Source organism: Pongo pygmaeus, chromosome 3 (genome assembly GCF_028885625.2).
Source record: "Pongo pygmaeus isolate AG05252 chromosome 3, NHGRI_mPonPyg2-v2.0_pri, whole genome shotgun sequence".
NCBI classification, from domain to species: Eukaryota; Metazoa; Chordata; class Mammalia; order Primates; family Hominidae; genus Pongo; species Pongo pygmaeus.
The window spans coordinates 159,360,283-159,384,020 of record NC_072376.2 but is presented as its reverse complement, the minus strand read 5'-3'; the positions used below and the strand labels follow the sequence as shown (position 1 = coordinate 159,384,020).

The window sequence follows — 23,738 nt, the reverse complement described above, 5'->3', positions numbered from 1 at the left end:
TAGTCAAGGCCCAGCTCAGATATAGTTTTCCTCTCAAAAAGCCGCTGTAGATGCCCAGTCAGAATTAGTCTTTTCTTCCTTCCACAATACTGTGTTTGTACTTCTGTTGTGACACTCACCCTTAATCAGATATTTTTGCATATATTTGGCTCCCCAAACAATCTTTGAGTTTTCTTTGTGGGAACTACTTTTCTTTTGTATCTTTTTAGTGCAGTGTAGGAGTAGCCTTAATAAAAATGGCAGGAAAAGGGCTTGGGGAAGCTGGAGAATGATCCAGTTTCTTCCTGGTCATATCGTGGTTGAAGTAATTTCCACAACTCTATGTTCTCCATCTCTCATTCCAGGATTCTTTCATGTATTTACTGTACTACAATAAAGAGGGGATAGAATTAAATGATATCCTAGATTGGGCATATGTTTTTTTTTTTTTCCTTCATGCAAGTCCATTTTAGTTCCAGTTAAGAGAGCCTGTTGTGGGAATTATTCAGAGTGTATGCTTAATAGTGTTTCTCATTTATCGATTCTTCAAATGTGGACCCTGAGACAATGTTATTATGAAGTTCAATCTCACTATAGTTGCCTTAAGTTCACACTGGTTTGAAAATGGTACACCTTCTCAAATAGGCAAACCATGGTAATTTGACTCTGACAAACAGCCTGGGAAACTAACAATATGAGGTAAAATATGTTATATATTTATTTACACTAATCTTTGTTTAAATGCATGATAGAGTACTCTACAAAAAATGCTTTGGACTTTTATGGCCCTCTAATAACCCATTAGACTGATATGCCTAACTCTCATGTGAGTTTACAGTGAGTCTTTGTCAAAATAAGCCCTTATGAATACTCATTGCATTTGTGCAATGAAGTTGTTGGCATGTATGTATTCTTTTTGTTCCTCTGAAGTTTGATATTTCTAGTTCCCTAATTATTATTTAATTGCTAACTATTCTGTAGTGTTTGCATACTTGCTCTTAAGGATAGGCGATATAGTCACATTTTGGTATGAAAAATGAGAACTGGCAGTATAATTTAAAAGTAATGTACCATGCCCAGTTAGTCTATAAAGAGAGACATGAATTCTCTTGGTTTGATGTGATCATCTTTTTGTAGATAACAAAAAAAATAGAATTTTTGTTGGAGGAATTATGTAGCTCCCTTGAAAAAGATTTATTTTCAAATTGAGATTGAAAACATATCAAAGGGTAAAAAAAAAAGAGCCTACTTTAAGAAACAGCTTGCCTGTGGTTGATAAACTTTGGGCTTAATTGATAATAAAGGGACCAATAGAGAAGGAGAAAAGCAGTTAATTGAGTTAGAAGCTTGTTTGCTAAATAGAGGAGTCTTTTACCGGTTGAGTGGGAAAAGCCTAGTCTCAGGTTTTACAAAGCCTCTTAGAGATGTGAAGAAATGCAAGCACTTTCTGATTTCTGATCCGAAGGAAAAAAAGAGTACAGCAGAAGGATGGAATAACTCAGGACTGTTCTGATGCACAATTCTAGAAGGCACTTTTAACCCGTGGGCAGTTCCTTTGCCCTACGTGGATTTAGTGAGCTGCTACCCCTTGCACAATAAGGGATGACCTCAATCACAATAAGCTCTTGCCATCAAAATAGTAAGATCAGCCAGTACGTGCTATATGTCAGTTCTTGTTCTCAGTGCTTTACATATATTAATTCCTTTAATCTTTTGAGATAGGTATTATTACTATCCCCATTTTGCAGATGAGAAAACTGACACAAAAAGAGACTAAGAAATTTGTCTAGGTTTACAGAGCGCAAACAAGGTAGAGTGAAGATGTCAACTCAGGCACTCTGGCTTCAATACCTGTGCTCCTCACCCTCCCTTCTCTGCTCTTCCTGTTAACACTGGAGGTAGAACAGACTGCCTCAATCCACAGATGGCTTAGTGCCTGAACTACCTAGGTGGAAAAAATAAAGGCTGTGTTCAGAGTAATGAGTCCTAAGAAGTTACAGATGTGTTGATATTTCTGTTTGACTGGAAGCCTCCTTTCAGGAAGCCTTCGCCATTTCTGTACAGCCGTGTGGTACTACCCCATCAAGGCACATTTAGCACAGGCTATTGAAAATGGCTGTGTATGTCATTGAAGCTCTCATTAGATGGCAGGGAATGTGTGTTTCTTATTCACAGTTGTATCCTCTGTATCTAGTGCAGTGTTTGGCATACATGAGGGACACAGGAAATGTATTTGAATAAATTAATATTTCTGAAGAAATTTGTCTAGCCTTATAAGTGTATTGATTTAAATATGTATTATTAAGGCAGTAATTCATATTAAGGTAAACTTTGTCCTGTGTTAAACTTTTATAAAAAAATCAAGATACACAATAAGCTATATATTGTGGCATTTTTGCTTCTCTCAATTATTCACGCCTATTCTGCTTTGTCTAAGCTTTAACAGCCACAGCCTTGTGGTAGCAACCCCCAAAATAGCTGGCATAATGCCTGGAAGGAAATAAGACTTCGAATGCTTAGAAGGAAATAAAAGACTTCTATAGGGTTGACCTGGTCTGGAAGAAAATAAAATACTCCTAAAGGGCTAATAGTGCATTTTTAAAATCTATTGATGAAAAAAACAGAAATCTTAGTAGCTGAATGGGACTTTTAGTCATTTTTTTCCCTCCTTAATTTTGGATGATCTGAAATCATCTAGTCAAGTAAATATCTCATGTGGAAAAAATGATTTGCATGTTAGAAGACATTAGGAGATGCTCAATAAATATTTTTTTCTGAACAAATGATGAAGTATAATTTCTTTCCCTTATTTAAAGTAAGTGGTGATTTCTCCATGCAAGTTTCAGTATATATAGAATTAAAATATATTTAATATACTTTTTCAGGTCATCTCCTATTATGGTAAATACATTCAATATTATTGTGCATATCTTATGAAATGCTTTTACCTATATTTCCTTTTTTTTTCTTTTGAGGCAGGGTCTCAGTCTGTCACCACGGCAGTACAGTGGTATGATCATGGCTCACTGCAGCCTTGACCTCCCAGGCTCAAGCAATCCTCCTGCCTCAGTATCACAAGTAGCTGGGATTACAGGCATGTGCTACCATGCTTGACTAATTAAAAAAATTTTTTTTCGTAGATACAGAGTTCCACTATATTTCCCAGGCTGGCCTTGAATTCCTGGGCTCAAGCAATCCTCCTACCTCCCAGCAGCTGGGATTCAAGGTGTGCAGCACTATGCCTGTCTAATTTTTTTTTAATTTTTAATTTTATTATTATTATACTTTAAGTTTTAGGGTACATGTGCACAATGTGCAGGTTAGTTACATACGTATACATGTTTGTAGAGAAAGAGTGTTGCTTAGGGCTGGTCTCCAACTCCTGGGCTCAAACAATCCTGGGCTCAAGCAATCCTCCTACCTTGGCCTCCCAAAGAGATGAGATTACAGGGGTGAGCTACCATATCTGGCCTATATTTTTCTATCTTTAACTTCCATATAATTGTATGAAGTACATGGGACTGGTTTTATATTATTCTGGTTTTGTAGTTGGGAAAATAGGCATTGAGAGGTGAGATGACTTGTCTAAAGTCCCACAGGTGGGAAGTCATGGAATCCTTCTTCAGGACACTTTCATCCCATTATGCATTATCTCAAGCAAAAACAACAAAACTCCATAAATCAGCCATGTAAGATCTAGATCTTGTTTTGGCTCCTCATTAAAGTTGGATGGCTTGACATTTTTCTGAGGGATGACTGTCAGTGTACTATTAGCTAAAAACAAATTATTGAGCACTTGTACTTTATAGAGTACTGGGTTAAAATTCTGAGGAGTGGGGAGCTCTAGGGTACAAGGAAGCTCAAACCTTGTATGTTTTCACAGAGGTTGGTAATGAACTGGGGGAAAATTGGCAGAAACATAAACAACAGGTGAGTGTAAATGTGCAAGTCAGGTAAGGAGAGGGCGGAGAGGTCTCTAGAGCTTGAGTCAGGCTCATGGGTCCTGGTTGGAAAGTTGGCTCTTGGAAGTAATAGGTTTTCAAATTCTTTTCCAGTGGTTAGGGCATTTTTTTGAAAAGCCTCTCCTGTGTGGTTAAGGTATTCAAACTGGCTGAAAGACACAAGAGAATGGGTCTAGTAGAGAAGGTGCTGCTTATAGATTCTATTCTGGGGACCTGGTCAATGGAACAGGATTACCTGCATTGGGAGCAAGAGAGCAGGCTGGCTGAGGAAGCAATTGCAGTTTGGCTGACAATTTGGCTGAAAGGTTGCTTCCTTATGGTGGGTTGGTGGCAGAATTATTGCTTTGCTGTGCCCCATAGACATGAATCTAAATGGAATAACCAAATACTGGGTGATATGGGTGGCCTAGGTGCACAGGCCAAGCCTGTGTGTCCTGCATCACTGGCAGTTGTAGATTTAAAAGAGAAGACTGCCACTGCCCTATAGGGGATTCTCTGTGTTCATCTCAGTAACTCCTATTCCTTGTAGGATGAGAAAGTGAAAGCAAAGCTGAGGTCTTCTTGTACATCTCAAACATAAAAGAACTTCTGTTCTGAATTGATTTTGGTACCATGAACCCAAATTCTACCAGGAAGCCAATCCCACCCAGGAAAACAGCCACAAATATATCCCATTCTAAGAAATGTTAAAAATGGCATCTGGAACTGTAAGACACCATGCACATATGTTTTTAAAAAATTTATTTGTTTAGATATAAGGGAAAACAACTGCAGCGTTAGAAACCTTATTGGTACGTACCTACTTTCTCCTCTGAATTCACACTATTCACTAGGTCATATAAAATATTTCCTGGAAATAAATATGTGTTGCTTAAAAAACTTGTTAAATGATTAAATTAATGTGTATGAACATGTTTTGTAAATCACAAAACATTATTTTCAAAACATTTTTGAAATAACATTATGTTATTGCTATTAAAAGGCTAGCTTTAAAAAATAAAGAACAAAGCTGGAGGCATCATGCTACCTGACTTCAAACTATACTACAAGGCTACAGTAACCAAAACAGCATGGTACTGGTACCAAAACAGAGATATAGATCAATGGAACAGAACAGAGCCCTCAGAAATAACGCTGCATATCTACAACTATCTGATCTTTGACAAACCTGAGAAAAACTAGCAATGGGGAAAGGATTCCCTATTTAATAAATGGTGCTGGGAAAACTGGCTAGCCATATGTAGAAAGCTGAAACTGGATCCCTTCCTTACACCTTATACAAAAATTAATTCAAGATGGATTAAAGACTTAAACATTAGACCTAAAACCATAAAAACCCTAGAAGAAAACCTAGGCATTACCATTCAGGACATAGACATGGGCAAGGACTTCATGTCTAAAACACCAAAAGCAATGGCAACAAAAGCCAAAACTGACAAATGGGATCTAATTAAACTAAAGAGCTTCTGCACAGTGAAAGAAACTACCACCAGAGTGAACAGGCAACCTACAAAATGGGAGAAAATTTTCGCAACCTACTCATCTGACAAAGGGCTAATATCCAGAATCTACAATGAACTCCAACAAATTTACAAGAAAAAAACAAACAACCCCATCAAAAAGTGGGCAAAGGATATGAACAGACACTTCTCAAAAGAAGACATTTATGCAGCCAAAAAACACATGAAAAAATGCTTACCATCACTGGCCATCAGAGAAATGCAAATCAAAACCACAATGAGATACCATCTCACACCAGTTAGAATGGCAGTCATTAAAAAGTCAGGAAACAACAGGTGCTGGAGAGGATGTGGAGAAATAGGAACACTTTTACACTGTTGGTGGGACTGTAAACTAGTTCAACCATTGTGGAAGTCAGTGTGGTGATTCCTCAGGGATCTAGAACTAGAAATACCATTTGACCCAGCCATCCCATTACTGGGTATATACCCAAAGGACTATAAATCATGCTGCTATAAAGACACATGCACACGTATGTTTATTGCGGCACTATTCACAATAGCAAAGACTTGGAACCAACCCAAATGTCCAACAATGATAGACTGGATTAAGAAAATGTGGCACATATACACCATGGAATACTATGCAGCCATAAGAAATGATGAGTTCATGTCCTTTGTAGGGACATGGATGAAATTAGAAATCATCATTCTCAGTAAACTATCGCAAGGACAAAAAACCAAACACTGCATGTTCTCACTCATAGGTGGGAATTGAACAATGAGAACACATGGACACAGGAAGGGGAACATCACACTCTGGGAACTGTTGTGGGGTGGGGGGAGGGGGGAGGGATAGCATTAGGAGATATATCTAATGCTAAATGACGAGTTAATGGTTGCAGCACACCAGCGTGGCACATGTATACATATGTAACTAACCTGCACATTGTGCACATGTACCCTAAAACTTAAAGTATAATAAAAAAAAATTGGAAAGTCTGTTGAATGTGGTTAATTGGTAATAAATTAATCATTGCTCTCAAGAGCTTATTTGAGTGACCTGCAGTTTCTAGTTGAGTATTGAATTGTCTTATTGAATGTTGTATTATTACTTCAGGAGTTGTGATATGTTTCACCTGGGTTTAGAAAACCATAGTTTTATCATGATACCTGACAAAAGATTTAGTATTCTCTCTTTTTCTTAAGTTGCCTCACACATTCACATTTCTTTTTACTTCATAAGGCTGGGAAAAGAGAATACCATAATTGTCCACTTGATTTTTAAAATCTTCATTTTTTTAATCTCTATATTTTAAAAATTCATACCTCTCTTTTCTGAGCTTCTTGCCTTCTCTTTCCTGCCTTTTCCCTCCTTTTCTTTCGTCATTATCTCTCCTTATCTCTTCTGGTGAATTTTAATTCCTTCACCAACCAGGTCTTCACCATGCTAGACTCTTTAGAAGGACCCTGCATGATCCTCTGGCCCCTGTGTTGTTGTCATCATCCTTATGACTGTCATCATCATAGTCTCTTTCTCTGGGCATAACTGTTTTTTCAGCCCAGAGTAGGACTTTCTCTTGGATTTCCAAATCCTGAACCTGGACTTATATGTGCTTTCCTGGTACTGTGTCTTCTTCCAGAAGCCGTCGTAGTTAGACTGTCTGCTCTGGCAGTAATAAATACTCTGAAGGTCTTCTAGGACAGGAGATTACCTTGAACACCAGCTCTTTGTGTGGCAGGCGTTTCCAGGGACCACTGGGACTCCCTGAGGAATTCTGCCCTCAGCACCAAGGTGTTAGGAAGCTTCTTCCAAACTATGTGACCCTGTTTTGCTGTGACCACAAGGTCCATTCCAAAGCTTGCTGCTGCTGTCAAGCCCCTTTAGGACTCTCTGCTAGGTGGCCACTTACTCTTTGAAGTTTTGCTTCCAAAGTCCCCTCAAAATGAATCACTGCAGCTTTATTTGGATGTTGTAAAAGCCAAGGAGATAGATGGTCAGTGGATAGCGGCTATATCTCTAACTAAAAAATCTCTAGTCACAGTCAAATAAGATAATCTTCTTTAATTCCCTCCTGTGTGACTCTGTACAAATAATTCTCCATTTGATCTGGGAGATAGACACAATAGGAAGTTGTTTTGGTTATCCTAAGTTTTACTGTTTTGCTTCTTTTCTTACTTTTTTTTCCCAGTGGGTAAAAGGGATGAGGTGGGATAGTAGAAAATCGTTGACATTGGTCTATACAGTATGTTCTGGTCCCCACATTTGACTCTGTCTAAGGCAACACAGAATATTAACTCATTGGAAGGATCTGCTTATATTATTATTGAGTAAGTACTCAAGTCATATTTAAGGAAATAAAGGAAGTTAAATTTGTTGCAAGGAAATTAATTCCTTGTATCTGTCTTTTAAATTGGGCTTTATTTTCTCAAATCGATCTAATTTAAAATTTCTTATTTTCATTTTGGTGATATATCAATAACTCCCACTCTTTTATCTGATTTATGCTAATCTGATACCAGTAATAGGAATAACTTTATTTTCCCTTTTATTTAAAAAAATCCATACTTACCTACAATAGCATAAATCCCATATCTGGTACAATTTTATTACCTATTGTCCTCATGTGTACATTGGATCTCTAGACTTTTTTATCCTAAATATCTGCTACTTTGTATCTGCTGACCTACATCTCCCCATTTCTTCCTCTATCGAGTCCCCAGTAACCACTGTTTTTTTCTCTATCTCTCTATGTTTGACTTTAAAAAAATTTAGATTTCATATATAAGTGAGATTATGCAATATTGTTCTTCCTATATTTGATAGACATATAGTCAAAGTGCAATTTGAGTCCAGTGTTTCTTCATTCATTTTCTGTCTGGTTGATTTATTCACTTAAAAAAAAATTTTAGGGACAGAGTGTCTCTCTGTCACTCAGGCTGGAGTGCAGTGTTGGCATCATAGTTCACTGCAGCCTTGAGATTCTGGGCTCAAGCAGTCCTTCTGCCTCAGCCTCCTGAGTAGCTGGAACTACAGGCACATGCTACCATGCCTGGCTAATTTAGAAAATATTTTTGTAGAGACAAGGTATCACTATGTTGCCCAAGATGCTCTTAAGCTCCTGGCCTCAAGCAGTCCTCCTGCCTTGGTCTCCTGAAATGTTGGAATTACAGATGTGAGCCACTGCACCTGGCCTGATCTTTTCATTATTAAAAGTGGCTACTGAAGTTCATTATTGTTATTGCATTGCTATCTATTTCTCCCCTCACATCCATTAACTCTTGCTTTATATATTTAGAGGCCCCATTGTTAGGTGCATAAATATTTACTGTGGTTATGTCCTCTTGATGAATTGACCCCTTTATCATTTAATAAAAACCTTCTTTTTCTCTTTTGACAGTTTTTGACTTGAAGTCTATTTTATCAGATATAAGTATATAAGTATAGCTACCCTGCTCTTTTTTGGTTACCATTTATATGGAATATCTTCTATCATTTTACTTTCAGCTTATATGTCTTCTTAAAGCTTATGTATGTCTCTTGTAGGCAGCATGTAGGATCTGGGTTTTTTTTTTCTTTTAATCCAATCATCCTGTCTATGTCTTTTTTATTAGAAAATTTCATCCATTTACATTCAAGGTTATTAGAGATAGGTGAGGACTTACGATTACCTTTTGTTACTTGTTTTCTGGTTGTTTTGTTCTTTATTTCTTTCTTCCTCTCATCTTCCTTTGTGATTTGATCATTTTCTGTATTGCTATACTTTGATTTCTTTCTCTTTATTGTTTGTATATATGATGTAGGGTTTGTGTGTGTGTGTGTGTGGTTACTATGAGGTTTAGATAAAACATAAACTACTGTTGTAAGCTGATAACAATTTTTCTGTCACATACAAGAACTTTAGCCATTTACCTTACCCCATTTATGTTTTTAATCTCAAAATTTACATCTTCTAATATTGTGTATTCCTTAACAACTTATTACAGCTTTAATTTTCACTGTTTTGACTTTTAACCTTCATACTAGAAATATGTATGATTTACACACCATCACTACAATGTTGGAGTATTCTAGATTTTTTTATATATTTACCTTTACTGGGAAGTTTTATACTTTCATATATATTCATGATAGTAATTATTGTCCTTTCATTTCCACGTGAGGAACTCCTTTTAGTATTTCTTGTAAGACAGGCCTAGTGGTAATGAATTCCCCCAGCTTTTGCTTGTCTGTGAAAAACTTTCTCCTTCCTTTCTGAAAAGACAGCTTTGGGGATATAGTATTCTTGGTTGTCAGTTTTTTTTTTTTCTTTCAGTACTTTGAATATATCATTCCACTCTATTGGCCTATAAGGTTTTTCCTGAGAAATCCACTAGTAGTCAAATGGGGACTCCCTTATGTGTGACTTGACTCTTTTGTTGCTTTTAAAGTTTTCTGTTTGTCTTTGACTTTTGACAGTTTGATTATAATGCCCCTGGGAGAATTTTTCTTTGGATTCAATCAATTTGGGAACTTTGAGCTTCATAGATATGGATGCCTGTATCTCTGCCAAGGCTTGGAAAGTTTTTAGCATTCTCTGTCTCTTCTCTGGAACTCCCATAATGCGAAAAATCTGTTGGCCTAGTGGCATCCCATAAGTCCCATAGGCTGTCTTCTTTCTTTTGCCTTTTTTTTTTCTTATTTTTTCTTCTGACTGAGTCACTTCTAAAGTCCTTTCTTCAACTTCACAGATTATTTCTTCTGCTCAATGGAGTGTGCTATTGAGGCTCTGTATTTCATTTTTTATTTTATTGATTGAAGTCTTCAGCTTCAAGATTTCTGTTTGATTATTTTTTATGATATCTATTTCTTTATGAATTTGTTATTCAGATCATGAATTATTTTCCTGATTTCATTAAATTGTCTATCTGTATTCTTTTATATCTTGCTGAGTTTCCTTAAGATCATTATTTTTAAATTCTTCTTCAGATAATTAGTAAATTTCTCTTTCTGTTACATCAGTTACTAGAGAATCATTTAGTTCCTTTGGTGGTATCATTCTTCCTTACTTTTTCATGTCTTATGTTTTTGCATTGATATCTGTGCATCTGATGGTACGATCACCTCTTCCAAACTTTATAGAGTGGCTTTCATTGGGGGAAGACGTCCCTGAAGATGAGCCTAAGGGTGGCAGTTGGACAGATTATAGTGGCTCTGGTTTTGTATTGGTGCAATGGTGAAATCTTTGTACAGCTTCTTCAGTTGTGATCAGTATTAGTAATGACTGTGGGTGCCTCTGTGGTGGTGGTTTCACAGCTTATTAGGGCAGGGACTTTAGGGATTTTTCTGTTTTTGTTTTTCATACAATTTGGAGTCTTAGCTGAGAGGATCTCTTTAGGTGTTGGGTCTGCATAGCTCAAAGGCAGCCACAGCAGCACTGGTATTCATGGCACAGGTGCTCAGGGTGGCTGTGGATCCAGGTTCTTGGGCTCAGGATCTTTTGAGATTGCTATTAGCACCTGGGACTTGAGGCACAAGTTCACTCTCCAAGGCATGATTGGATGCAGTTCTCTCACTAGGCTGGGGTCCGTTGCTCTGAAGCATACCCTAGCAGCCCAAACCCTGGGCTGGGATGCAGTTATGGTACTGCCCCTGGAGGGCACAGCATAGTACTTGCATAACTCTTGGGAAGAAGGGGTGCTCCAGAGGCTCAGGCCCAGGGAACAGAGCACAGCTGCAGTTTGGGACCTGGAGCCGCGAAGCACAGTGGTAACTCAGGCTCTGGGTGATGAGATGACTCTGGACCCTGAAATGGTAGAACATGGCCATGGCCCAGGTTCTGTGACACAAAGTGGAGCAGCAGCAGTAGCAGCAAGGACCCAGGCATGGTAAGATGCCACTTTGGCTTGTGGGGTGTGGGGCGCAGTGCAGCAATGACTTTACTCTCTGGAGAGATGGGGTGCTTCAGCAGCTTGGACTGTGGGGGACTCATTATGTTCCAGGTGGGTATGGCACTGTGCCTATTTGGCCTGGGGAGTGGGGTGGCATTGCTTAGCCAGGGCTCTGAATCCTTGGGATGGGAATTACTGCATCTGCTTAGCCCCAGAAAGCATGGCTACAGCAGTCCGGGGAGCTTCTGTATTCTCGAGGGTGGGGTGCCACATCAGGTGTAGTACTCAGAAGTACAACTGCTCTAGTGTGCTAGAGGGTTGGAGTCCTTTGGGGGGCAGGATGCGGTGTCACCTCTGGGGTTGGGAGAATGCTGCTCTGGTGTACAGGAGACCTGAGGTTTCCTTCCCTTCTCTGTGCAGCCATCTCAGGTTTTTGTACTTTCCATGATTTTTCCTGTTTATTTGCTGTTCTCTGGTGCTCTCCTTTAGCTATTTTGGTAAATATGCAGTTGCTTATTCATTATTTTGGGTTTTTTTTGGTGGGAGACAAAGATCCCTAACAGCTTCATATCAGCCATCTTGCTGACATCACTCTTCTGGTTGCTTTCAATTATCGACCTCACCTTCATCTTTAGAACAGAACCCCAACTTTCAGCTGGCACCCAGCTGAAATATCATATTTATCTACTAGACTTCCTGGTGTTCTATTTGGCCATGTGACTTAATTATTGCTTTTAAGATGTAAATAAAAGTATTTTATATACTAAGGCTGGTATTATATACCAGCCTTCACTTTTTCTTCATCTTTCTGCTTACTGGAATGTTGATTTGATTATTAGAGCTTGAGGAGCATTCTTGGCTCATGAGATGCCTGCTAATGACAATGGAGCAGCAAGAATAGGACGTGGGGTCTTTTTGGCTGTGGAGCTGCCATGCCAGCCTTGGATTGCCTACCTTGGGACATCTTTTACACGAAAGAGAAATGAGCATCTCTTTGTATAATCTACTGTTATTTGGGGGTAATTTTTTATATACAGCAAATTGAAGCACAATTTATATAAAATATATAAGGTTATAATTTTCAAATAGTAGAATATAATAAAGGACATTTAACATTGGAACTACACTGAATATAATTTAAAATAATGTGATATCTAGTAGGTACTGAATTAGTGAAGAGCTGAATTACTTTTTGAGTCTAATATAACCTAATAGTTATATTAATAACAATAACAATGTGGTGTTATAAAAAAATCTAGTTGTTTTGAATTTTCTAACCTTTGGATTCTTTTAGAAATACACATTAATATTAAGAATAGTTTTGTTATTTAGCTGCAGTATGCCTTATACTACGTACAAAAGTCAGACATCTAGGGGAATTTTTGAAAACATTCTTTGTGGAATCTATTTTGTTAAAATATTCTGAGACAGATATTCTGCTTTTTTTGTTTGTTTTTTGAATGTTGAATGTTTTTTGAATGTTGAATGTATACATTAACATGTGGTATAATGCTTCTCATAAACTTTATGCATCTTTGGTCAAAGGGCAACAGTCTAAATAAAAAATATTGGAATTTTTATTGTCTTTGGGTTTTTATATCATTTTTCTAACAGTTTTTTTGAATTGTGGTAAAATAATTTTTAAGTGTACAGTTCAGTGGCATTAAGTACATTCATATTGTTGTGTAACCACCATCATCCATCTCTGTAACTTTTTCATCTTCCTAAGCTGAAACTGTATACCCATTAATTAAACAACTGGTCTCCATACTCCCTTCCCCCACCCTCTGGCAACTACCAGTCTACTTTTTGTCTCTGTGAATTTGACTATTCTAGAAACCTCATATAAATAGAATCATACAATATTGTCCCATTGTAACTGGCTTATTCCATTGTAACACAATTCTTTTGTATTTACTTGGGAAATTAATCATAAATGAATTATGATTGCCTAAGGTTATCTTTTTTATATTTATCTTCTGAAAATTTTCATCTGTTTTAATTATAATGGATATGAACAAAGTAGGTAGTGTTATGATAAAGTAGGGTATTAGAATTGCTAACCTACGAAATATAGTACAAAGCTGAAGTCACAATATAGCTATATGCTTTGATTATTACTAAGATAATTGAAATCTAAAATGACCAATTTCTCTTAATAATAGATCAGAGATGAGTGCGTTGGGTATTTTGGCAATCTGTTGAGTTTTCTATCATCCTGTAAAACAATATAAATATATTGCAGGGTAACATTTGATTTTATACATTATCCAAATCTGTAATTATATGTTAGAAACAGGTAAAATGTGATATTTTAGGGTAAAATATCAAAGTTCACAAATTAAGCTGTTTTCCACTTGGCTTATATTCTATTTGTATAACAAATGGCAATTTTTTTCTTATTCAAACCGTATAGATTTTTGAGATTGAACAATAATGCCTAAAATGATACTTAGATGATGATTATTTTTGTTTTCTTGGGAAAAATGTTGGTGATATTGTGACTATGAATATAACACTTTGTCCTTGACATCACTGTTTTATTTTTATTTCTAAAGCTCATGTCATTTCTTCTTGCTCTTTCTTGCTTTCCTCAGAGGCACTTTACAGAAGCCCACTTTAATAAAACCTTTTTAGTAGATTAGTAGCTATGAATCTTTCAAAAATCCCAGCTAGAAGAAATAGGATAGGGATTTGGCATAATGGGAAGCATGCAACTGTATTTACAAATCTTAGACATTGTCCCACAATTTTGGTGTAACCCTTCAGCTGACAATTAAAATCTTTGTTTTATCAGTCATCACCCAACCCCAACAGATGGGTGAGGAATTAATCTGATTTGTATTTTTCCCCACAACTTTCTGCTACATATTGTAATATTCTATGATTAACATTCAGTGAATTCTTAAAGATGATTGATGGCCCTTAAAGATATAATATGTACATCCTATTTAAATTTTGCCACAGTAAAACCACAGAATAGAAGAGCTCCTAAGACCCCTGTAGAAATTTGAAAACAATTTTGATACTCTCATCCACTCAAAAAGAAATCTGCTAATACTGTAATGTTTTTTCCCTTGCCAGGACCCTCCTTGCCTGGTGTCATTTCTTGAGCTCTCCTGGGAGGAGATTAGTCTAAAACAACAAAGTAGCCAGATGTCTGGTTCTGAGAGAGTCCCAGAGGCCAGGCTATGGTAGGCAACAGAAACCGCGTGGGGCTGAAGATCAAAGATACCTGAGAATTACTTATGGGCACATAGTATGTGTCATTCCCATTATTAACAGTCTGAGAAAATTTGTTTCCCTAATTAACCCTTTTGTTGGAATAACCTTAAATTTTAGTGAGTATATTTCTGTTTTGATATGTTTTCTTTTATGTAGTATTAAGTGCACACACCAAAAAAGAGAAATGAAAAGGTACTCTCATGCTTGATTGAAATCTCTAAGCCGTTATTCTTCTCCCAAATAGATACGCTATCAAGTGTGTTATCATTTATCATGAAATGAATGGGCATTATGGTTCTAAGTTAAAATTATACATCAATAGTTAGGAACTACATGGTTTATATGTACAAAAAGCTGTTCTTAAATTCCTAATCTTTTTTAAGCACAAGTATTTCAACTTTTAACTGTTTTAGAGTGGTGATTTTTAGATCACAGCTTCCTGTTCTTAAAATGAATTCAGAATAAATCCCAGTGGTGGGAAATCTGTATCTTATTAATAGTTGACCTCTTTCTTTTCACACTGGTATTACTAATGAAATGCTAATTAAAAATTCTTGTTATCCTTTACCTGTTTGCTTTTATGATATAATCTTGCATTACTTAGACATGTACAAAATTGGAAAATACAAATGCATTTGCTATTTTAGGTTATTCTTAATTCTAGAGCCCCTAAAAACTTTCAGCTGAATTTATCCAAGGGATGAGTAAAAATCTAATTATAACTTTTGAGTTTTTAGCCTCTAGATGAGAGTATCAGAAAAGAAAACAAAAGATTTTGGTTGAATTTGCTACTTGTTTTTGTTTCTGTTTAACATTATCATGTAACAACAAAAGTGTGTAAAAGCCTTATTCTTGCTTTTCCTGAGAGGTAATCATAAACCATTGTTATCAAGAGCATAATTAGTCAGCTTTAGAGCTTTTAAGCGCTACAACGCATTCTTTAGCATCTAGTAATATAAACTTGGCATAAAAGCTGTAAAAATGTCTTTAAATCTAATTGGAGATATGTGTTAGCAATTTAGTGCAGAGATTTCATATTCTTTGTGCAGTGGTCAAGGCTTCTTTTAATTCCTTGAGGAAAATGAAGCTCCTAGGAGCGGTTTATAAGGATTAATTGATTTATATCTTTGTTTCTAGATTTAAGTATTGAAGCAAGAATAAAACTGGCTTATTGTACAAAGAACTGGAGAAACAACTGTATTTTTTTTTTTTTCAGAGCAGAATTTGTTGTTACTTCAGTGACAAAGGGTGATCTGTGTTTTCCACTCTTTACACCTGTGTTTCTGCTACTGGCTTCCCCCACTGTGAACAACACCATTTGCTATCACTAAACCAGTCTAGTTAACTGTCTTCCTGTTTTGAATGTAAGTTGAGTCAGTGATGGTCACTTTACCATAAATATTCCTGAGCCCTAAGTAATGGATTACTTTAAGCAAGTAATATTAGAGAAAACCATAATTCCATCAATTCCTTGAAGTTTTTTAATAGTAAGATTTGATCTGAGGCAATGCAAGTCATAGTTCTAGAACTAAAGTCCAAAAGAAAGGAGATCCAGCATCCCACAAGGCTGTGGCTCAGGGTGCTGTTTACGTTTCTCCTCTTCAGGTAACTCCACATGTGCCTCCCCTTTACCCTTCACCCCAAGACACATGCACATGCACACACACACAAACACACACACAATTTAAACAGGCATTTGCAAAAGAGAAGACTGAAAGGTAACTCCTCGTTTTGTCTTTCAGAAATTGTCAATACTGCTGACCACTTACTTCTTAATGTATTTATTTTGCATTGGCCATTGGTGCCCTGCCTCTCGCCTCCGCCTTATTTACCTCACGGGCCATTACTGCACCTATCATCTCTTTGTACAGCATATCTTCCGCAACACTCTACAGAGAAGTGTTTAATTGTGCTTTAAAAAATAGGTATTATCAAATTTAAGGAGGTGAAGAGTGTTAGTTTTCTAGTTGCTACTCTTTACTTACTCTACCTTCCTCATTCATAGATTTCTTTTTACGTTGCCTCCTCCTCTACCTTCTCATATTTTATTTAGTTTTCTTCATCTTTTAGGTGTTAATTCTGTTTCTTCATCCTATCTCCTATCTGTAGCTTTTCAGGAAGCGTTCTAATGTGAAATAAGAGATAAATTGTAAAGGCAGGCAATTCAGATCTCTTTCTAAAAACACCTTTAGCAGCTTAATGCATAATGATTTAGTACTTGCATGGCTGTTGAGGTAGTCATCTGTAAACTTTTTATGATAAAATATGTGCTTGCAATATAAATTCAGTTGGCTTTGTTAGAATGTGAAGATTTAATATGCGTTTTAATTTCTCTTAATTTTAAAAGCTTCAAGGTTGTGTATACAATCTTAAAATCTTCTTTTTAGTTCGTGATGGATTGAAAGGTTTTTTGAGGTATTTATTTTTTTTTTTACTTGTTTGATCAATTTCCATGGTTTTCATTTAAAGTTGTATTTATCTTCACCTAAGGTTTGGAGTAATAGCTTTGAAACATCTGCTACTGTTTAGAATGGTGGTCTTTGATGCTTAAGTTGCCCAAGAGTCTGAGGTTGCAAAGTGATAGGATTAGATCTTGGCAAATGGGAGTGTCCTTTCTCCAGTGCGTAGCATGTTGCTCAAGAGGGCAATTGTGGAAGGCAAGGATGTTTGGGGAAAAAAATGATCAGTACATGAATCCTTGTGACTTCTAACTCTGTTGCTAAAATAAAGATCAACATTTTAAAAAGCTATAATAGAAAATTAAGTATTGCCATTGATTATATTTAATATGAGTGGTTGACAGGAAACGTTTTAAGTGGATTATTTTTCTTTTTTTCAAGTAAGATTTACATGATTAAATACAAAATGAAACTACAGCTGATAGATAATCAGATACCTAAGAATAATGTTTGGGAAGCTGGGTTTCCTGAAGATATGAGGCTCAGTTATTTTAGCCTGGGGATTTTGCCTGGGGAAAAATGTATGTGCCTCTACAGCTGAAGGGCTATTCAGGAAGAAACAAAGTAAAATGGCATCTATTTTAACGTGTAATTTCGGTATCTCATACTTAATCTTATCCTTGGCAGAAATGTCAAAAAATACTAGCTGAAAACCATCTCTGAAGCCATGGCTATACCACCAGATTGAACTGGGTAGATAAAGTTCTTAGGAATCAAATGGTTTTCATTGGAAAAGGAAGGTCCTTTCTAGGTAATTCTCTGGAGGGAAGGGAATGCTCTGGTACTATCAAAATGAAGATGTGGCTTATTTCAAATATAGGAATGTGCAGCCTATAGAAACAGCTGGTGGGGGTTGGGAGGCACATTTTAAAATTAGTATATCACACGTAAACATAAATATGTTTCTTTCACATGATTTTCTATTTGTATTTACTCTCACTTAAATTTTTAAATAACATTTTCTTCATTTATCTTTACTTTTATAAATTTTATAAGTTTTATAAATTTTAAGCTTATCCAAAGTTGAATTGCTAATGCTGGAAATCATACTATAATTCTGTCCTTATTGCCTTCTTTACCACCCTTTAGAGACCAAATTATTCTAGCTGCGTAAGTTGCTATTTAAGATAAAATCAAGTTCTTAGTGATGGCATAACTAGATTTCTATTTCGTATATATGCTTTTCTTTTGTTTACCCTAGAGTGGAAATGTACCTCTTTAAGGAATTAAAGTGGTAAAGTCTGGCCACTATTTATCCTGTCACCACATGGCTGCTGTTGATTGTTAATCAAAAATCAAGTTTCTATACTTAATGACTTGGAAGATGCATTACATTTTGTCAAAATGTAAGAATTCTTGAAGAATAAACAGTCCCTGGAATCCCCAAAAGATAAAGAAGGAGATGTGTATAATTTTGTTGTTTAACACATATATAAGCATTAATATTTAAAATGGAGTTTAGTATTTTGTATTTATACTTTCATCAACAATATATTGTTGTATATTGTTTAGAGACTATTAAATAGCTCAGGATTTACTTATGGAAGGAAAAATTCTTCTAGTTTTTTTTTTTCTCTTTTATTTGACTTTTCCTCAGGTTGTTTAGTAAAGAACAACTTTCTTCAACATGAGGAGGATATTTACTTTATATAAAACCCTGTCTGACATGTATGGGAGTAATCCAAAGAACTGACAAGTTGCAGAATGGTCAAGCTCACCTCTTTAATGTGTTGCAAAAACTGTTAAGGTAACAGAGATAACTGTGCCAGTGAAAATCAGTGCCATAGCCCTTGATACTTAATTTTGGTTAATTATTAGAATGTATATAAAGTATATCAGGTTGGTTGCTATAAATAAGAGTGTTGGTTCCCTAACATTTAAAATTCATAGAAATGTTAGAAAAATGTACTTTTGTTTCACTGCAGGATCCATTTTTCTATTAAAATACCAGTAAAAAATGTAAGATTTCTAGAAACTCATTTTTTTTAAATACTTGATTAGTTAGAAAATGTTTCCCTAGCCAAATTGGTAGTCTCATGCTCTTTTAAATAGTATTATTTAGAATACTTCTAAAAGCACTTTTTCCTGTTAAATTAAATGTCAAATTATACTCCTTCTTTGCAACCTTTTTAAGGGGAAATTTCAAGGAATGAGACTATATTTAATTCACTGAAATGAATTATGATTTCAAACATCTGTTAAGGTGTTTTAAAGATGATCTTATGTAACGTGGTAAATAGAAATGTTTAGTGGAATATACCCTTCAGCTTTTCCTTACTTGATATATATTGTAGCTTGGAAAGAAAATCACACACAGATAAAACGTTCTAGGAACTAAGCAGCATTAAAATAAAACATGTGTCATACATGCAAACAGTAAAAAGCATGTCAGTGGGTCAGCCTTTTTTTAAAAAAACTGTTTTCAATAATCATTTGAGATTAAACAAAATAATTTTGACTTGTCTTTTTTGATTATACCGTCAGCCAGTTGTAGTAATCCGTCCACAACTTTTCTTATTGGAATCAGCATGCACAAAGGTTTATGCTTTATGGGAACCTTAGGATGTGCTTGGATTAGAATTAAAAACTACATTTAAAAGAGACATTGGTATAGGAGTACCCTCACTTTTATCCCCATGAGGAAATAGTGATAACTGCCATTCAGATCTTCCTCACACTTCTAGTCCTCTATATTGATTGAGGAATCTTTAGACAACTGGTGACCAAGTGGTTTGCTTTTTACCGACTTGGGCTTTTATATTTGAAATTCACATTTCAGTCTCATTCCTACCTACTGCTGCAGAATGGCCTTTAGACAACTAGACTTTAAAAAGTTAAAAGGCAATAAGTCAATCCCCTGGAAACGATGCAGAAACGTAGATTCAAATCATAAATAAGGAAATGCATTGGGTACATTAAACAGACATAGAAAAATGGATTTCTGTCTTTTGTAGTAAGGTAATTGGGCACCACTGCTTGGCAGGAGCTGGTGCTATTGAGCTAGCTCTAGCTGCCACAGGTTGATAGGCAGGTGATAAGGCAGCTTCCACCAGGGTCTGCACAGGAGGCCTACCTAATATGCTGTCTGCCCTAAGGGCCTATGGGAACACAGTTGGATTATTATGTTAATGCATGAGCCCGCTGCCCTCTTCCTATCCCAGCTGGGTTCCCTGTTGTTAGGAACTGCTTTGCACTGACAGTGGAGTAATATGCTTCATGATTGAAAGGGCAAAGGGGCTTGAAAGGAAAAAAAAAAAAAACAGAATAAGCCTGCACAGATATGTAAATGAGAGAAGGAAATCTGTAGGAAGATTTCACTCTAAGTATAGGGAGAAAGTTTATTAGAAAGTTCTTCTTATAGCACTCTGTAAAACCACCCATTTCTTAATTAATTTCTGGGTTTGTTTTTCTTCCTAACACTGGTATGTATGCCGTACATGGAAGTGTTTTTCTAAACAGGCACTTGATTTGTTTTAAACTAAGATGCACTAACACATTTGTACCCAGGTATAATGCTGACAGCAGTGCATTTTTTTTTGCACGTTCATTATTCTTTAATGTTTGTCCCTCAGTTATTCCACTATATTTTATAGAAAAGTTTATTTTTAAGATGCTGAAGGATTTATATTTTGTATTGAGATGTCACTTTTATTTCCCTTTATTTTTAGTGTACATTTGGAAAACTGCATGAGCTATCTTTTGGGAGTGGGCGGGTATGGTGGACAGGAAATGGTTGGGTGGGTCAGAGGAATATTTTCTTGAGTTCGTGAATTTGATATAAGTGATGGTTCAAGCATTTTATATTTAGTCAAGGTTTTTAATGTTGACACTTTAACATAGTGAAAAGAGTGTGGCCTTTGGTGTCTCTAGACCTGTTCAAATGCAGGCTCTACTAATTAAGTACTATCTGATTGTAGATAAATTATTTTACTTGTCATTTACTTCAGCTGTAAAATGGGTATAATATGAATTTTAAATGGAAAGATAAAGAATATAAATAATTTGGTGTGACATAGAGTGACTACTCATTAAATGCTTGCCATAATGATGATATTTAATTGCAGTTGTAACAACTATCATTTTCAGTTATGAGATCATTCTTTTAATATGTATAACTGTATACTTCAATGGATTGAAGATTTTATCTACCTTCTTTTCAGCAAGCCTCACCAAATAGGAGTGACTTTAGCTACAACTGGAATTTGACACAGAAAAATATTCAGATAGACATTGTCTAACTTAAAGATCTAAAGGTACCTCAAACAAAATGCTAGGCTGTGTTTCTAAAGTTAGTTTTATAATAAGCCATACTTCAAATGCTAAAAGCAAACTGAATGGAAAAGAAAATCCCATTGGTCCAGTGTTCTAGATAGCTTCTATAGTTACTTTAGTATATGCCTAAATTTAGGAAAGTTTTCGACTATCCCTACGTATGTAACTATTTGTACAAGTTCAGTATCCCTGTTCTGAAAATCTGAAACTGGAAATGCTCGAAAATCTAAAACACTTTGAATGGCAACATGACACTCATAGAAAATGCTCACTGGTGCATTTTGGATTTTGGATTTTCGAATTAGAGATGCTCAACCAGTAAGTGTATATAAAGCAGATATTCAAACATCTGAAAAATCTAAAAATCTGAAACAGTTCTGATCCTAAGCATTTTGGTTAAGGGATACTCAATGTGTAATCATTTGTTTATTTAAGCTAATTTAAAATGACAATATATAGTTGGGCTGTATTTTAAATACATCTCATGTTTTTTACTTAGTATTGTACCTATTGCATGAAGTGATATCTGTAAAGATGGTACATGCACAGTGCCTGGCACACATAGAGGGATTGAGAAGTGGTGATTGTTATTAGTGCTAGTGAATTTCCCATACCAACATGCTAGCCTGCATTAGTCATGCTGTGCAGATTTGCAAAGAGGAATTTCAGAGTCAGCAAATGCAGAAAGTTTGGGGCTAGTTATAGGCTCCATAGTCTAGTAGTATGGTTATCATATATCTGGTGAAAAAGAATTCACATGATTTCTTTAATGAAAAATATAAATATGTAAACATCATTTTAATACTCTAGTAAAAACTTTGTTCAAGTTTGAGGTAAGTACCTTGTGTTATATCAGAAAAGAGACTCCTTTCTGAAAAGGTAATTGTGCATTTGACTTTAAATATTAAGAATGAGGAGGGAAGGAAGCAACTCTATCTGAGCAGTCCTTCTTTGTAGTTATAGCAAAATTCTTTTATAGCATGTCTTTATATTACCCATTTAGTTATGTATACATGGGGTATGTGTATGGCATGTGTATATATTTATATATGTACATATATATGTATATATACATATGTACATTTATATGTATATATACATATGTACATTTATATGTATATATAATATATGCATCTGTATCTCAGAATCAGTAGTATACCTAGGGATATTTCAAGACGAATTGTAACTGAGAACATTCTTTAAAAGTGGCACTTAAAATAATGGCTTAAATTTGAACAATAGTTGTTAAGACTTTGAAGAAAAGACATTAAAGGAAGCAATAAGCCTATGAGATAGGAGAGAAATAGTCAAAGAATTATAACTTTTTTACATCCTTCTTCTCCCACCAAATAATAGTGCAAGCTCTGTATGCTGCCTGTTGTCAGAACGTATTTATACATCTACCTCAAATGTAGCCATTCCACATTGCATAGTTATATATCTGCCCCAAACGTAGCCCATCATGGAGTAAATAATAAATTCTATTTTAAAGGAAGTTTGATTTTAAAGGAATGCCTTTGTTTTCTTTTAAAGTTGTTTTGGGCTGGGTGTGGTGACTCATGTCTGTAATCCCAGCATTTGGGAGGTGGCCGAGGCAGGAGGGTCACTTGGGGCCAGGAGTTACCTAAGACGAGCCTGGGCAACATAGTGAGACCTCATCTCTACAAAAAAATTTTAAAAATAGCTGGGTGTGGTGGCATGCACCTGTGGTCCCAACTACTCAGGAAGCTGCGGTGGGAGGATTGCTTGAGCCTGGGAGGTTGAGGCTGCAGTAAGCCATGATCATGCCACTGAGCTCAAGCCTGGGTGACATAGGAAGACCCAATAAATACATAAATAAATAATCTTTGGGTTTTATACATGCTAATACTCCTTTATAGGTTGAAATGTTCTTGAGGATGGTGATCATATCTTACAATAAGAAAATTATTTCACTGTTTTTTATACACAGTAGGAATTCATCAAATGTCTGTTTACTGAATAATTGGGTTGATTTTGATGATAGTATGCAGATTCAAGTAGAAGGATTCTAACTCCATGGATCCTAGTGTCCTTTTTTTTCTCTTACTTTTCCCTGGTGCTGCTTTCAAGGAAGCATTTCCCATGTGCCCTTTGGCATCTTCATGCAGCTGCTGACTGAGTTAAATTTCCAATCTCTCTGACACCAGCAATAGCTTCTACCTCTCCTGACCACTTTCCCGCCTTCACCAACCATTTGTGCCTCTTTACATCATCCCTATGTTACTATTTTAGGAGCACAAGAAAGGCCAGAGTTGGAGAAATGATGACTGGGTTAGAAGATGTATGTCATAGGAAAAATGCCAGGATCTTGCCAGAGGGGTTTGTTCATACCCTCCTAGAAGCCATTAGCCTCTCCAGTGACTGTGCTCTCCTTCTGGTTGTGTTCCCCATTCAGCTTTGCTTTTCAGGAAGTTTCAGGAGAACCCTGAATGATTCTTTTTAATCCAAACTGCAACCCTAATTAGAACTGTGAAGACCTTCTCCATTCA

At 36.0% G+C, this 23,738-nt stretch overlaps 1 protein-coding gene across 15 annotated transcripts in view; it reads left to right on the top strand.

Annotated features, from left to right (window-relative positions):
* The window catches only part of SLC10A7 (solute carrier family 10 member 7), a 268,404-nt gene that overhangs the window by 30,908 nt on the left and 213,758 nt on the right, over positions 1–23,738 (top strand). The window contains exon 5 of one of the 15 annotated variants that reach the window (XM_063664164.1): positions 18,554–20,227. The exons of 11 other annotated variants lie outside the window; for them this stretch is intronic. In XM_063664164.1, coding sequence (XP_063520234.1) covers positions 18,554–18,562 — 9 coding nt within the window. In that variant the 3' untranslated portion in view covers positions 18,563–20,227. Of the gene's footprint in view, positions 1–14,356; positions 14,488–18,553; positions 20,228–23,738 lie in introns of those variants that run through there. 3 more of the 15 variants (XM_054486381.2, XM_063664162.1, XM_063664167.1) reach the window with 3 other exon arrangements.